At 36.1% G+C, this 14,289-nt stretch overlaps 1 protein-coding gene across 1 annotated transcript; it reads left to right on the top strand.

Moving 5' to 3' along the window:
• The first annotated feature begins 10,310 nt into the window (after positions 1-10,310).
• Positions 10,311-14,219, top strand: LOC103974695 (11-beta-hydroxysteroid dehydrogenase B). Its single transcript, XM_009389568.3, has 6 exons — positions 10,311-10,809; positions 12,217-12,409; positions 12,540-12,625; positions 13,000-13,131; positions 13,250-13,414; positions 13,731-14,219. Exons 1-6 carry the CDS (start codon positions 10,627-10,629, stop codon positions 14,004-14,006), a joined length of 1,035 nt encoding a protein of 344 aa, XP_009387843.2. The 5' UTR covers positions 10,311-10,626; the 3' UTR covers positions 14,007-14,219.
• The last annotated feature ends 70 nt before the right edge of the window (positions 14,220-14,289 follow it).

Genomic DNA, 14,289 nt, shown 5'->3' with positions numbered 1-14,289 from the left:
AACTTTTTTAAAAACATTTCGTAAAATAAATTTAGAATATATATATATATATATATATATATATTAACTATAATAATAATAATAATTTATTTTTGAGATTTTTTTAAAGTATAATAAGTGGATTTTTTTGAATTTCTTAAAACAAATTTAAAATGTATAATATTTTTTTGATAAACGAAACTATATATATTACTATGAATATGAAAATTTATAATAACATGGGTAGAAAATATGATTGGACTCAAAAAATTGAGCTCTGTAAGCGAGCTTTAATATTAATTATACTCTTATACATTTGAACTTAATATTATCATGATCACTAATAGTCCTGTTGTATAAAATTAGAGAGGATCTCATGATTAAAATGATGATCATTTGTAAAGCTCTACATTCGACAAAACTAGTATCGATCGCTCTACAGGGTTTAAACATACAATTATAATCATGCTATTATTTAGAAAAAAAATTAATATCAAAATATGAAATCAAATATCATGGATCAAAAAAATTAAATATGAAATATCCTTATTTGATATATATATATATATCAAATAAGGATATTTCGTAAAATAAATTTAGAATATATATATATATATATTAACTATAATAATAATAATAATTTATTTTTGAGATTTTTTTAAAGTATAATAAGTGGATTTTTTTGAATTTCTTAAAACAAATTTAAAATGTATAATATTTTTTTGATAAACGAAACTATATATATTACTATGAATATGAAAATTTATAATAACATGGGTAGAAAATATGACTGGACTCAAAAAATTGAGCTCTGTAAGCGAGCTTTAATATTAATTATACTCTTATACATTTGAACTTAATATTATCATGATCACTAATAGTCCTGTTGTATAAAATTAGAGAGGATCTCATGATTAAAATGATGATCATTTGTAAAGCTCTACATTCGACAAATCTAGTATCGATCGCTCTACAGGGTTTAAACATACAATTATAATCATGCTATTATTTAGAAAAAAAATTAATATCAAAATATGAAATCAAATATCATGGATCAAAAAAATTAAATATGAAATATCCTTATTTGATTTATATGATGCTTCAATTTCCAAAACATAAGAATATCAAGCTACAAGAAAACTACATTATCATTCTTCTCTTTTTTATGAGACCATTATAAACAATAAAATTTGGCTTATATGAAGATGAAAATAATATGTAATCTCATGTATGTTATATAGTATATTATTATATTGAGTCACTTAGATATTTGTTATAAATGAGAGTAGAGAGGATATGATAAGCAAATAGAAGAGTCCTTATCGTCTCTTAAGAAATTATATTATAAATATATTTTTCTTTTATTAACCTATTATCATAAATAGAATCAAATTAAAACTATAATATATCTTATCTAATTAAATAAGAATATATAATATAAAACCACCTTACAAAAATATAAGGAGCATTTTATTAATTATCACACTTGAAGTTAAGATACTCGTATTCATATTGGGAGTAGAAATTGTTGAATCTCGTATTTTGATAATGAAACTACTTGATATAAGTTTATGATTTAATCTGCGTTTTGAGTGACGCTGGAAGCTTCGATCAGGATGAGACAATTAAAGCTGGAAAATCATGTTGTGCCGGAGGAACATGTCAGAAGATTGGACGTCGGGTCGGTAGATCGATCGACGTATCGACAGAAGGCTTCGGGCTGTGGACTCGGGCATCGGGCCAAGAAGAGCGGGTATTGTGCCAAGGATATCGGAGTTGTGGAGTAAACTGGCCGATTGGGCAATAAGCTGCAGGAGAGGACAATGCGCCGAAGAATCAGACGAAGCGTCGAGGGACCAATGACATGCCGGACAACTTGGTTAATTGCTTAGGATTAATTGTCTCAATCGAAGTTTTGTTTTAAGTGTGCAGGATTAACTACGATGAAAGTAAGATATGCAGCAGGAGTTACACCGGAATCAAGACAATGATCACGTTGGGAGTTCGAGAGTTCGACGGAAGTTCGGACAATCGTCGGAGGTTCTGCGGGAACAAATCCGAAACATCCATGAGCTTGACAAAGAAGCTCGTCGGAACTCGCCAAGTGGATCGTTGCAAGTCCAGGAGTTTGCCGGAAGTCAGTAGAAGCATCACCGAGGGTTCATCGGATGATCGACGGAAGTTCGCCGGAAGAAGCGATTGACGCACCGGAGCAAGTTGCAGTAAATGTCTTAGGAAATATCGTAGTTAGCACAATGATTAAGTTGGAAATGGGAGGTGATCCCATTAACTTAATCTTGGGGCAATTGGGCCCCTGAAAAACCCAAATTGGGCCGAATGGATCAACCCATTCGGACCCTGATTTCTGCCAGGCGGTTGAACCGCCCCAGCCAAGCGGTGGCACCGCCTGGGCTCAGTCTCCGAGCGAGACTGGGTGGTGCAACCGCCCCTGACAGGAGGTGGCATCGCTTGAGCTCGGTCTTCGAGCACTGGCAGGAGGTGCAACCGCCTCAGTCAGGCGGTGGCACCGCCTGAGCTCGGTCTTCGAGCTCTGACAGGAGGTGCAACCGCCCCTGACAGGAGGTGGCACCGCCCAAAGGCTCAGTCTTTGAGCTCTGCTAGGCGGTGCAACCGCCAGATCCCAGAATTCCATGAATTGACAGTTTTGAGCTCGAAATTCAAACTGGGTTGGGGCCTATAAATACCCCACCCTTTCAGCAGTGAGAGGGCACCCAGAAACCACCGAAATTCTGATTTTACTTTGTGATTTTTAGAGCTTAAAAGTGTTGTATGAGTTGAAAGTTCTTCTCCCTCTTTTCTTCCAATTTCTGATCTTTAAAGAGATGAGAGAAAATTCTGTAAGGGTTGTCTCCTACGCCCGTCAAAAGGAGTGAAACTGTAAAAGGGTGGTTGGCCTTCGCCTATTGAAGGAAGGCCTCTAGTGGACGTCAATGATCTCGTCGGTGGAGGAAGCCAAAAGTAGATGTAGGTCAAGATTGACCGAACCACTCTAAATCTTGGTTTGCATTTACTTTGAATATATTATCTTTACTGCAAACCTCCTCAAAAGCTTACTGCTTTCTGCGCATATACGATTGGGTTTCAAGCTTTGCACTTTCCGAATCGGCATTTAGACGTAAATCAATTTTATCGTACGATCATCATATTTCAGTTTGCGTTTACGTTTTGATTTCTATCATAACTGCAAACTGCCTTTATATCCTTGCTTTAACTGCATCTCGCTTAATCAAGTGATTTACGAATCAGCATTTAGACGTAAATCAGTTTTTCCGTACGAATATCATATTTCAGTTTGCGCCTACTATCTGATTTAAACTATAACTGCAAACTGCATTTATATCTTTGCTGCATCTCGCTTAATCAAAAGTTAAAGTGATTTACGAATTGCCTTTCTTACTGAAATCACTTTTATCGAACGAACGCAGTTTTATTTTAATCGTAGAAGGTTTTCCGCTGCACTAATTCACCCCCCCCCCCTCTTAGTGCTCTTGATCCTAACAATTGGTATCAAAGCCCGGTATTTCTCATTTCGGATTTACACCCGAGAGAAATAGTTCTTCATGGCTTTCAAGAGGGCTTATCGGTTGTTCGTCCATCGTTGTTTAACGGATTGGACTACACTTATTGGAAAACTCGAATGAGAGTTTTCTTGATTTCTATGAATTTGGATTTATGGAATATTATTGAAAACGGTTTTCAACTTCCCTCTAAACCGATGAACGAATGGTCGGATTTGGAGAAGAAGTATTTTTCTTTAAACGCAAATGCTATGAATGTCTTATTTTGCGCTTTGGACAAAAATGAGTTCAATCGGGTTACTTTGTGCGAAACGACTTTTGACATATGGCACACTCTTGAAATCACACACGAAGGCACTTCTAGAGTTAAAGATTCGAAAATCAACTTTTTGATGCGTGATTTCGAGCTTTTTCAAATGAAGCCAAGCGAAACCATTGGTGACATGTACACCCGTTTTACGGATGTCGTCAATGGTTTAAGAGCTCTTGGCAAATGTTTTTCGGATTTTGAACTCGTAAATAAGATTTTGTGTTCTCTTTCTAAGAAGTGGGATTCAAAAGTAACTGCAATACAAGAAGCTAAAAATCTAAACAACTTACCACTTAAAGAACTAATTGGTTCGTTGATGACATATGAAATGGTGCACAATGCACATGATGAACATGATGAACAAAACAACCTTCCAAAGAACAGGAAGGATTTGGAACTCCGGACAAATGAATACCACTTGAGCGATGACTCTGATGAGGACAATGATGAACTTGAACTTCGAACACTAAATCTTAACAAGTTTATTAAACAAAAATCTAAAATAAACAATAAACTTGAACGGAGGAAGAGGCCAAAGAAGAAGAACACAAAGTGGGATGAATCGAGCTCCTCCGAAGACGAGGAGAAAATCAAGAAAGGCGAGGTGGCAAACTACGCCTTAACCGCTTTCAATGATAAGGTAATCGAAATCCCCCCGATTTATTTCGAAATTACTTGATGCTTTCATGATATATTTTCTTTTTTAGTTTAGAATTAATTTCCTTGAAAATTACATGTTTAAAAATAAAAATACAAAAATTATGATCATGCTAGTAATTTCGAAAATGATAATATTACATATTTTATGATAAACAAAAATAATAATTTTGATTGAAAATATGAAATCATGGTTAAGAAGTAATAATGTGTATCATGTTTGATTAGCATTGTTGAATGAAATCATGTTTGATTTGAAGTAATGCATAATGATATAATGAAAATATTAAATATTTTTTATACAATAATTGACAATTTTATGCATGAGATTTTAAGTTATACATGATAATAAGCATGTGTTATTTTCATGAGTGTATTTGAAAAACATATGGCAAAACCATGTCATCCGAATGCATGAAAGTGTTAAATTTCATTTTCAGATTTTCTTGACCATAACAATTCATTTTTGAGAATCTATTGATCTTGATGGTTTTATGACAAAATTTATTTTTTGATCCTAAATGTCAATGCATGTTTTTATTTAACATAAATGAAAAAGCATATTAACATGAAATCAAATACTTAAAAAAGGAGAGAAAATATATTATCAATGAAATCATGAATCTACCTATGTTATGAATTTTGTGAACCATAAAAGTGATTTTGATGATTTAAATTTGAAATGAGTTTTATCAAAATCATGATATTGATTTCTTGGAATAACATGAGATTACCTTTGATAATCATTTTGATTCATGGAATTTTGGATTCATGACTTGGTCTTACATTTGTTTATGAGATGGTTGAAATCTTTGTACCTTTGAATTCTTCCCTTCTCCTTTCAATTTGTGAATTTATGCATGTTATATGTTGAAGATTTGAAACCATGTTTTGGTATCATGCATATCTAAGAAATGTTGATGTGACAAATTGAATGAGTTGAAAATGAATGATGATTTTTCTCTTGAATATAACTTGTGATATTTTTTATATAAATCATCATTTGATTTCTCGACATTCGATACATGAGATTTTATTATAAATCAAAATTTCTCATTAATCGATCTTCTATGATTTTACTTGATATTCTCTTGAGAGGAGATTTTCTAAATGAATCATGATTTTTCCTTGTGAGTTCTTGGAGTTATTATTTGATTTTCTTTTAAAACAAGATCTCTTCCTTGTACTCTTATGATTTTTCTTGATATTTTATTTAAAAAAGATATTTACTATATGAATCATGTCTTTTGGTATTCAAATGATTTTATCCTTCGTGACATGATTTATTTGTATTTATGGCTTGCATGGCTTGAAATGTTTTGGTATGATGCATGCAATGATGAAATATTTATGAAGTTAAAATGATGTATGCAATACTTATGATAATGATGTACGTGATGTATTGCATATGATGTGTATCATGAATACTTTAAATGTTGAATGTTTGGTATCATGATCAACATGTTGATAAATGCTTAAAAATTTTTAATGTTTGAGTATCATGTATGATATGCCTATTAATGATGATTGATTTATTTTTCGGTATCATGCATGAAAAATAAGGTTTTTGAAATTGTGTTTGTTTTAATTTGAATATATAATGATGCACAAATAAGATTGATACTTACCTTTGTCATAATATGAAAATTGATATAAGGGTCTTCCCTTCTTTTTGACAATGACAAAGGGGGAGCAAGAATTTCAAGCGTGGACATCATGAAAAGAGGCAAACTAGCTAGCTTGCACAATTCAAGATGAAAGTACAAATTGCACTTCTCAAAAGAGAAGATGCAAATGTAACATTTGCCAAATTGTTTGTTTGCCTCATGTAAAACATTATCTTTTGTTAGTTTGGCATTTTGCTAGCTTGCACTTTGCAAATAAAGCAAAAATGGCACTTCTTAAAAGAGAAGAAAGAGCTTGTTATCTTGAACATCACAAGCTTGCCTATCTTAAGAAACAAAAATTGTAAAAGTGATCTTGCCTATCTCAAGAAGCAAAACTTGCAACTTACACATTGCAATAGGAAGCAAGAATCATGAGCTTACACAAGAAAGCTATCTTGCATTTGTTTTCGAAATTTTTGCTAGCTTATATATTATGAAACTTGCATATCGTAAAAATTGCTAGCTTGTAGTCTAAATGAAGCAAAAAGTTGCTATCTCAAAAGAAGTAAATGTGCTATCTTGCCTATCTCAAAAGGCAAAAGTGCTAACTTGCACATCTAGCAAAACTTAACAAATTTGCATATTTCAAGAAGCAAGAGTTGCCTTCTTGAACATCTCAAAACGGCTAGCTTGCATGTTCTAAAATATTATAAAATTTGCTAGCTTTATGTTGTGGAATTTGCTATCTTGAACATTACCAAAAGTGCTATCTTGTATACTATAAAACTTGCATATCTAAAACTTGATAGCTCGAATGTTCTAAGCATGATGTAACACTTGCTAAATTTTCTAGCTTCAAAAATGCATGATGATAAAACTTGATATTATGTTTTTCATGCAATAAGTTGAACCTATATTCCAAACACAAGAATAGATGGACTTCTCCTTTTTGTTGATGACAAAGGGGGAGAAGTATGATGTTATGCATAAGTTTATGCATAAGTTCATGATGACGTGTTGCAAGTATTCATGATGAATATTGCAATGACTTGAATTTAGTTTGAATTCAAGGTTATATCAATATGGCATATTGATAGGGGGAGTTTGTTTAAACTCCGGGAGTTAAGTTTAACTCCGTCATCAAGTGGTTGTCATCATCAAAAAAGGGGAGATATATGTTTGAATCTCGTATTTTGATGATGAAACTACTTGATATATGTTTATGATTTAATCTGCGTTTTGAATGACGTAGGATGCTTCGATCAGGATGAGACAATTAAATCAGGAAAATCATGTTGTGCCGGAGGAACATGTCAGAAGATTGGACGTCAGGCCGGTGGATCGATCGACGTATCGACAGAAGGCTTCGGGCCGTGGACTCGGGCATCAGGCCAAGAAGAGCGGGTATTGTGCCAAGGATATCGGAGTTGCGGATTCAACTGGCCGATTGGGCGATAGGCTGCAGGAGAGGACGATGCGTCGAAGAATCGGACGATGCGTCGAAGAATCGGACGAAGCGTCGAGGGACCAATGACATGCCGGACAACTTGGTTAATTGCTTAGGATTAATTGTCTCAATCGAAGTTTTGTTTTAAGTGTGCAGGATTAACTACGATGAAAGTAAGATATGCAGTAGGAGTTGCGCCGGAATCAAGACAATGATCACGTTGGGAGTTCGAGAGTTCGACGGAAGTTCGGACAGTCGTCGGAGGTTTTGTGGGAACAAATCCGAGAAGTCCATGAGCTTGCCAAATAAGCTTGTCGGAACTCGCAAAGTGGATCATCGCAAGTCCAGGAGTTTGCTGGAAGTCCGCAAGAGCATCACCGAGGGTTCATCGGATGATCGACGGAAGTTCGCCGGAAACTCGCCGGAAGAAGCGATTGACGCACCGGAGCAAGTTGCAGTAAATGTCTTAGGAAATATCATAGTTAGCACAATGATTAAGTTGGAAATAGGAGGTAATCCCATTATCTTAATCTTGGGGCAATTGGGCCCCTGAAAAACCCAAATTAGGCTGAATGGATCAACCCATTCGGACCCTGATTTCTACCAGGCGGTTGAACCGCCCCAGTCAGGCGGTGGCACCGCCTAGGCTCAGTCTCCGAGCGAGACTGGGCAGTGCAACCGCCCCTGACAGGAGGTGGCACCGCCTGAGCTCGGTCTTCGAGCTCTGGCAGGAGGTGCAACCGCCTCAGTCAGGCGATGGCACCGCCTGAGGTCGGTCTTCGAGCTCTGGCAGGAGGTGCAACAGCCCCTAACAGGAGGTGGCACCGCCCAGAGGCTCAGTCTTCGAGCTCTGCCAGGCGGTGCAACCGCCAGATCCCGGAATTTCGGGAATTGACAGTTTTGAGCTCAAAATTCAAACTGGGTTGGGGCCTATAAATACCCCACCCTTTCAGCACTAAGAGGGCACCCAGAAACCACCGAAATTCTGATTTTACTTTGTGATTTTTAGAGCTTAAAAGTGTTGTATGAGTTGAAAGTTCTTCTCCCTCTTTTCTTCCAAGTTATGATCTTTAAAGAGAGGAGAGAAAATTATGTAAGGGTTGTCTCCTAAGCCCGTCAAAAGGAGTGAAATTGTAAAAGGGTGGTTGGCCTTCGCCTATTGAAGGAAGGCTTCTAGTAGACGTCAGTGGAGGAAGCCAAAAGTGGATGTAGGTCAAGATTGACCGACCCACTCTAAATCTCAATTTGCATTTACTTTGAGCATATTATCTTTACTGCAAACCTCCTCAAAAGCTTACTGCTTTCTGCACATATACGATTGGATTTCAAGCTTTGCACTTTCCGAATCGGCGTTTAGACGTAAATCAGTTTTATCGTATGATCATCATATTTCAGTTTGCGTTTACGTTTTGATTTCTATCATAACTGCAAACTGCCTTTATATCCTTGCTTTAACTGCATCTCGCTTAATCAAGTGATTTACGAATCAGCATTTAGACGTAAATCAGTTTTTTCGTACGAATATCATATTTCAGTTTGTGCCTACTATAACTGCAAACTGCATTTATATCTTTGCTGCATCTCGCTTAATCAAAAGTTAAAGTGATTTACGAATCGGCTTTCTTACTTAAATCACTTTTATCGAACGAACACAGTTTTATTTTAATCGTAGAAGGTTTTTCGCTGCACTAATTCATCCCCCCCCTCTTCCCTCTTAGTGCTCTTGATCCTAATAGAAATAAAATCACAATTAATCCCCTAAACCCTTTCACAACTAATATTATAAGAAATGTAAAAATTGAAGCTTTGCTGTAAATCGAAAAAGTTTTGGATCAACAATTATAATATTTAGCCTCATTTCTATTGTTCCAAACACAAAATCATAACAAGTTAACGAGACAACGGATCCTCGGACTCTTTACCTTCAACCGATCCCTTTCCAAGATTTTTTTAGAGTTTATATGTGATCTTTTACTAATAAATGCTTACATATTAAATTATCTTAGATCTTATTAGGATTAATTGATCATTTTTTTTAACAAATGTATTTCTTAAAAGTCCGATAGTTAATTTTTTTAGAATTGATATTTAAAATTTGTGATTTTTTCTGAACTTAATTAGATATGCAAACTATAAGAATTTTGATTTAATATTTTATGTAGTAGTCTAATTATTGGCTTTTGTGGGAAAAAAAATTAAACATGAAAAATACATCTAAAAATTTAAATAAGTGTAAAATTATGAGAAGTGGAACCCACTTTATCAAATATTAATAATTAAAACATATTGGTCTGTGAAAGTACAATCCCATACTTAAAGATCATCTAAACTTTTACATTTATATTCATAATGTATAAGAGTCCAATTGTTAGATTTAAAAAAATAAATAAATGCTATTTTAAAATAGATTATAGTAAGATTAGTCATCTAAAATTTTGTAAAAATTGATTAAATTTCAAATATAGGATTCTTTTAAAGGATTGGCAATTTAAAATTATATTTCCATTTAAATTTTGATTAATCAATCAGAATGTGTAAAAATTGGTCTGCAATTTCATAAGCTCCAATTATTTGATTTCTGGAAAATAATTAGCCATTCAAATTGTTTGTTTTATAATTAATTTCTTTTTTTATCCTAATTATTGTGATTCTGATATCTGAGATTTACTTAATTCAGATTCCTTCCTAAACTCGAATGCAGTCCAATCGAATTGATCGGTGAGACAAATCGGATTCGAACAGCGCCTCGGTTTCAAGCGATCGCCGTGACTCCATTACGCCGAGAAGAGACGATGGCGGCAGAAAGGACAGGAAGGCACGTCGCTGTAGCAAATTGCATCGGGAGAGGCTCCAAAATGGTTGCTCACACTCGTCGCCCTCTCGTCCCGCGAGCACAACGCGTGTGTGCATGCCTCGCGTTGCGCCAACCCTGCCATCGCCCCGATGCGAGCTGATCTCTCCGTCTCTGTCTCTATGTGTTTCTTCCTCTCTGCTCATCTCTCCCTTCCACTGTTCTTATCTCCTCAACAAGGTCGCCTACAAGGGCTCCGCTCCTACCCCCATCGGCTGCTCTCTCTCGTCTGATCGATGGATCTCTTGAACGCCATCCTGAACCTTGTGGTGCCACCGGCCGGCATGGTGATGCTGGCCTTTGCATGGCCGACGCTCTCCTTCCTCCATGCTCTGGAGTGGTTCTTCAAGACCTTGTACAGAGAGAACATGGAGAACAAGGTGGTCCTCATCACCGGGGCTTCCTCGGCCATCGGAGAGGTACTCTCGATTATCCGCTATCACTGTCTTTCATGGTTCTTCACCCTTGCATCTCCAGTATTGTATGTATTCAGTTCATAACAGAGTTTAACTTTCGTGTAGCAATCTTATAGAACGATCAGATATATAGGAAAGGCAACAATGGGTGATATTTTAATGATGAAATCGATCAAGTTCTGCTTAGCACCTTCCTGTTAAATTATTTCAGGTTTTCATGAGCTAATTGTCACCCGTATGAAACAGAGCTACTTGCTAAGTTTCCTCAATGATAATAATGCGAATTAAATAAAGTTAATTTCTTCATGATTGTTAGCTAGAGCTGGTTCTCTGTTATGTGAGCAAGATCCCCATCGCAAATTTAATGAAAAGTAGACTGCAGGTAAGAATTATACTAAACAGTAAACATCCCCGGGAACAAATCGTGTAGAGGAAGATCTTGTATCAACCTCTGACCACTGTGGAGGTAATGCAGGTTAAAAGGTGAGCCTTCTTACACCTCGTTAGCTTACGATGAATGCTAAAAGTAAATGTGAAGAGGTGCTAAGATGAATGAAAAACCACATACTAGAAATTTTGATAGCATTGTGTATGACAAGGTTAGATGTCGGTTTTGTGAGATTAAGTTAATGCTACTCCAATGCTGTCAGTTTGAACTTTTGATGGCGAATGTTGTCTTCAACCCCTTTGTTATGGATTCTTATCTGGGCTGAAGGAGTATTAGAGCATGACTCCTTATCTGCATGAGTTTTAGAAGCCATTTTTCTCTATCCATTTCTAGCTATTAGGATTTTAGACAGTATTATTTCTTGACTGAATCTGCTTCGACTAGGTATCTTTAAAAGTTGGGATCAAATGTTCAAGAATTGATCAAGTTAGTTAATTTTTGTGTGTATTTTTTTGATGATCAACTCTATATTGATTAGGGAAAACCCAGAAGAACTTGGTCTGAAGCTGGATTGAATGTATGTTGATTAGGTGATGCCAATTAGTAATGATGGTACATACAAGTATGACATAAAGCTCCACAAGTTTTTTGCCTAATGACCATGTCAATGTTCTTATGATACCCTCTATGTTGTTACCATAAACTGAACCAATAATTTCAATTTAGTTTCCTTCAAGTGAAGCTCGGGGTTCTTTTTGTTTCAAATTGGATATAAAAACAATTTAAAAGTTAGGTATGCTAGTTTTGTCTTTGTGTTATAAAGCAAATGTTCAATATAAAGATAAATTCTGAGGAAAAAATTATTGTTCTAAAAATGAGTAGTCTTGTCATTCGCATGAAACTATATCTCCCTACTCCTAGCAATTTAATTAGTTGAATATTTCAAACACTTGTCATAGCCAGCTTCTAATTAAATTGTATGATCTAAACTTTCAAATGCTCATAACTAATAATAAGTGCAGCAATTAGCTTATGAATATGCAAGAAGGAAAGCAAATTTGGTTTTGGTCGCAAGGAGGGAGCATCGGCTTTGGGGTATCAGGGAGAATGCTAGACTCCTGGGTGCCAAGCATGTCCTTGTGATGGCTTCCGATGTCGTCAAGGAAGAGGAGTGCAGAAGATTCATAAGTGATACTATAAACTATTTTGGCCATTGTAAGTTTCTACACTTTGTTCTCTCACTAGATATTTCAGATGGTAGGTTCGGTAGTTGATTGAGGATACTATACAGGATTACATCTTTCTTGAAATTGAGATTTTTTTTTTCTGAATATTATAAATACAGTGCATCATCTTGTGAATGCTGCAAGCCTGGGGCATAACTTCTACTTTGAAGAGGCGACAGATTCTTCGGTGTTTCCACATATGATGGTATGACCACCTACAACCTGTTTTCTGCATTTATCTTATATAGCCATATTAATTAAGAATACTAATTTGACTAAGATCAGATAAGCTGGTTCCTTTTACTTCAGAGGAAGAAGAGTCCTGCAACTTTAGCATAAGAGTTACTACTAATTGAATTTTGCCGAGTTATATTAGTTATCTGATAATTGGAGAAATCCATGAACCAAATCTATATGTATAAATTAATAGGTAGCAGAAATGCAATGCTAAACACATAGTTATCAATGTTTTGACATAATTAGTGTAGCACTAGTGTGATGAGTTAGATCCTGAGCAACTATATCGGAAAGTCCTTATGAGCTCACATCCTATTTACTATTTTTGATGTTATGTATCAGGACATCAATTTCTGGGGGAATGTTTATCCGACTTATGTTGCCCTTCCATACTTGAGGCAGACTCGTGGTCGAATCCTTGTTAACGCATCCATGGAAAGCTGGCTTCCTATGCCAAGGATGAGCCTCTACGCAGTGAGTAGCAAAAAAAATTCCTATTTGATATGTCTATTTTTCTTGAGGAATAGATTTATACTAGAATGGTGACTAGATGGACTTTCTAAAACATGTTTCCTTATTCATTGCTTTATAGGCAGCAAAGGCAGCTGTGATAAGTTTCTACGAGACGTTGAGATTTGAAGTCAAAGATGATGTAGGGATCACAATTGCAACCCATGGGTGGACAGGGAGTGATATTAGCAGAGGAAAGTTTATGCTTGAAGAAGGGTCAGAGATGCAATGGAAGGAAGAAAGAGAGGTATGTCACCTTCAAATGAGCATTTGCATGTTCCTGTTGGTTTTCCCTTTTTTTGGCTTTTGATCATTCCTCAGTGACAAATAGTTACATATTTTTGTGTCAACCATAATCTCATTAAAAGGTTCAGTTTATTTCCTCAGCCTTTGAACAAATTCACTGAATCATATTTCGTGTTGTATGCAGCTCTTTTTTCCATCCCAAAAAAGTGGCTCCATATTGTCTAACCTTATCCGTCCCAATTTGGCCTAATGATAAGTACTATAACTTAAATTTTCAGATTAACTCAAAGGATTCTGCCTTCTTTTTCTTCCTTTAGGTGCCTCTCACAGGAGGGCATGTCGAGGAGTTCGCAAAGCTGATGGTTGCTGGGGCTTGTCGAGGTGACACATACCTTAAGCATCCAAGGTGGTATGACATCTTCATGCTCTACCGAGTTTTTGCACCGGATGTACTCGGTTGGACATTCCGACTGCTACTATCGGACCACAGAGTTAAGCCGACAATTGGACGACCGCTGCTGGAGGCCTCACCTCCTCGCAAGCTATCAGCCTTCTCCCCTGGCTCTCCCCGGCTTCAACACATAGTCGAATAAAGCTTTTTAAGCTTCTAGGATTGCAGTCTCCTCTTTAAGTTTCCTGGGTGAGAGTTGTTTCTTGATCAATAATAGCTTCAAGTGATGTTTTAGAGAGTTGTTTCCTTCCTCTTTCACAAGACTTGCATGCTGCCAATAAGTGTTCTGTATTGGAAATGTATTCTGTGATTTGACAGACTAGTTTAGATTCAACCTGGCTTCTTTTATGTTGAATCTTCTTGTCAATGTGCTTCTCTGTTGACGTTTTGGTGTTGTTAGAACTCCTTTGTAATGTCTAACGTCC

The sequence above is a fragment of the Musa acuminata genome, chromosome BXJ3-4 (assembly GCF_036884655.1).
Source record: "Musa acuminata AAA Group cultivar baxijiao chromosome BXJ3-4, Cavendish_Baxijiao_AAA, whole genome shotgun sequence".
NCBI lineage: Eukaryota > Viridiplantae > Streptophyta > Magnoliopsida > Zingiberales > Musaceae > Musa > Musa acuminata.
The sequence above is the reverse complement of the archived record's forward strand: the minus strand, read 5'-3'. Positions and strand labels throughout refer to the sequence as shown.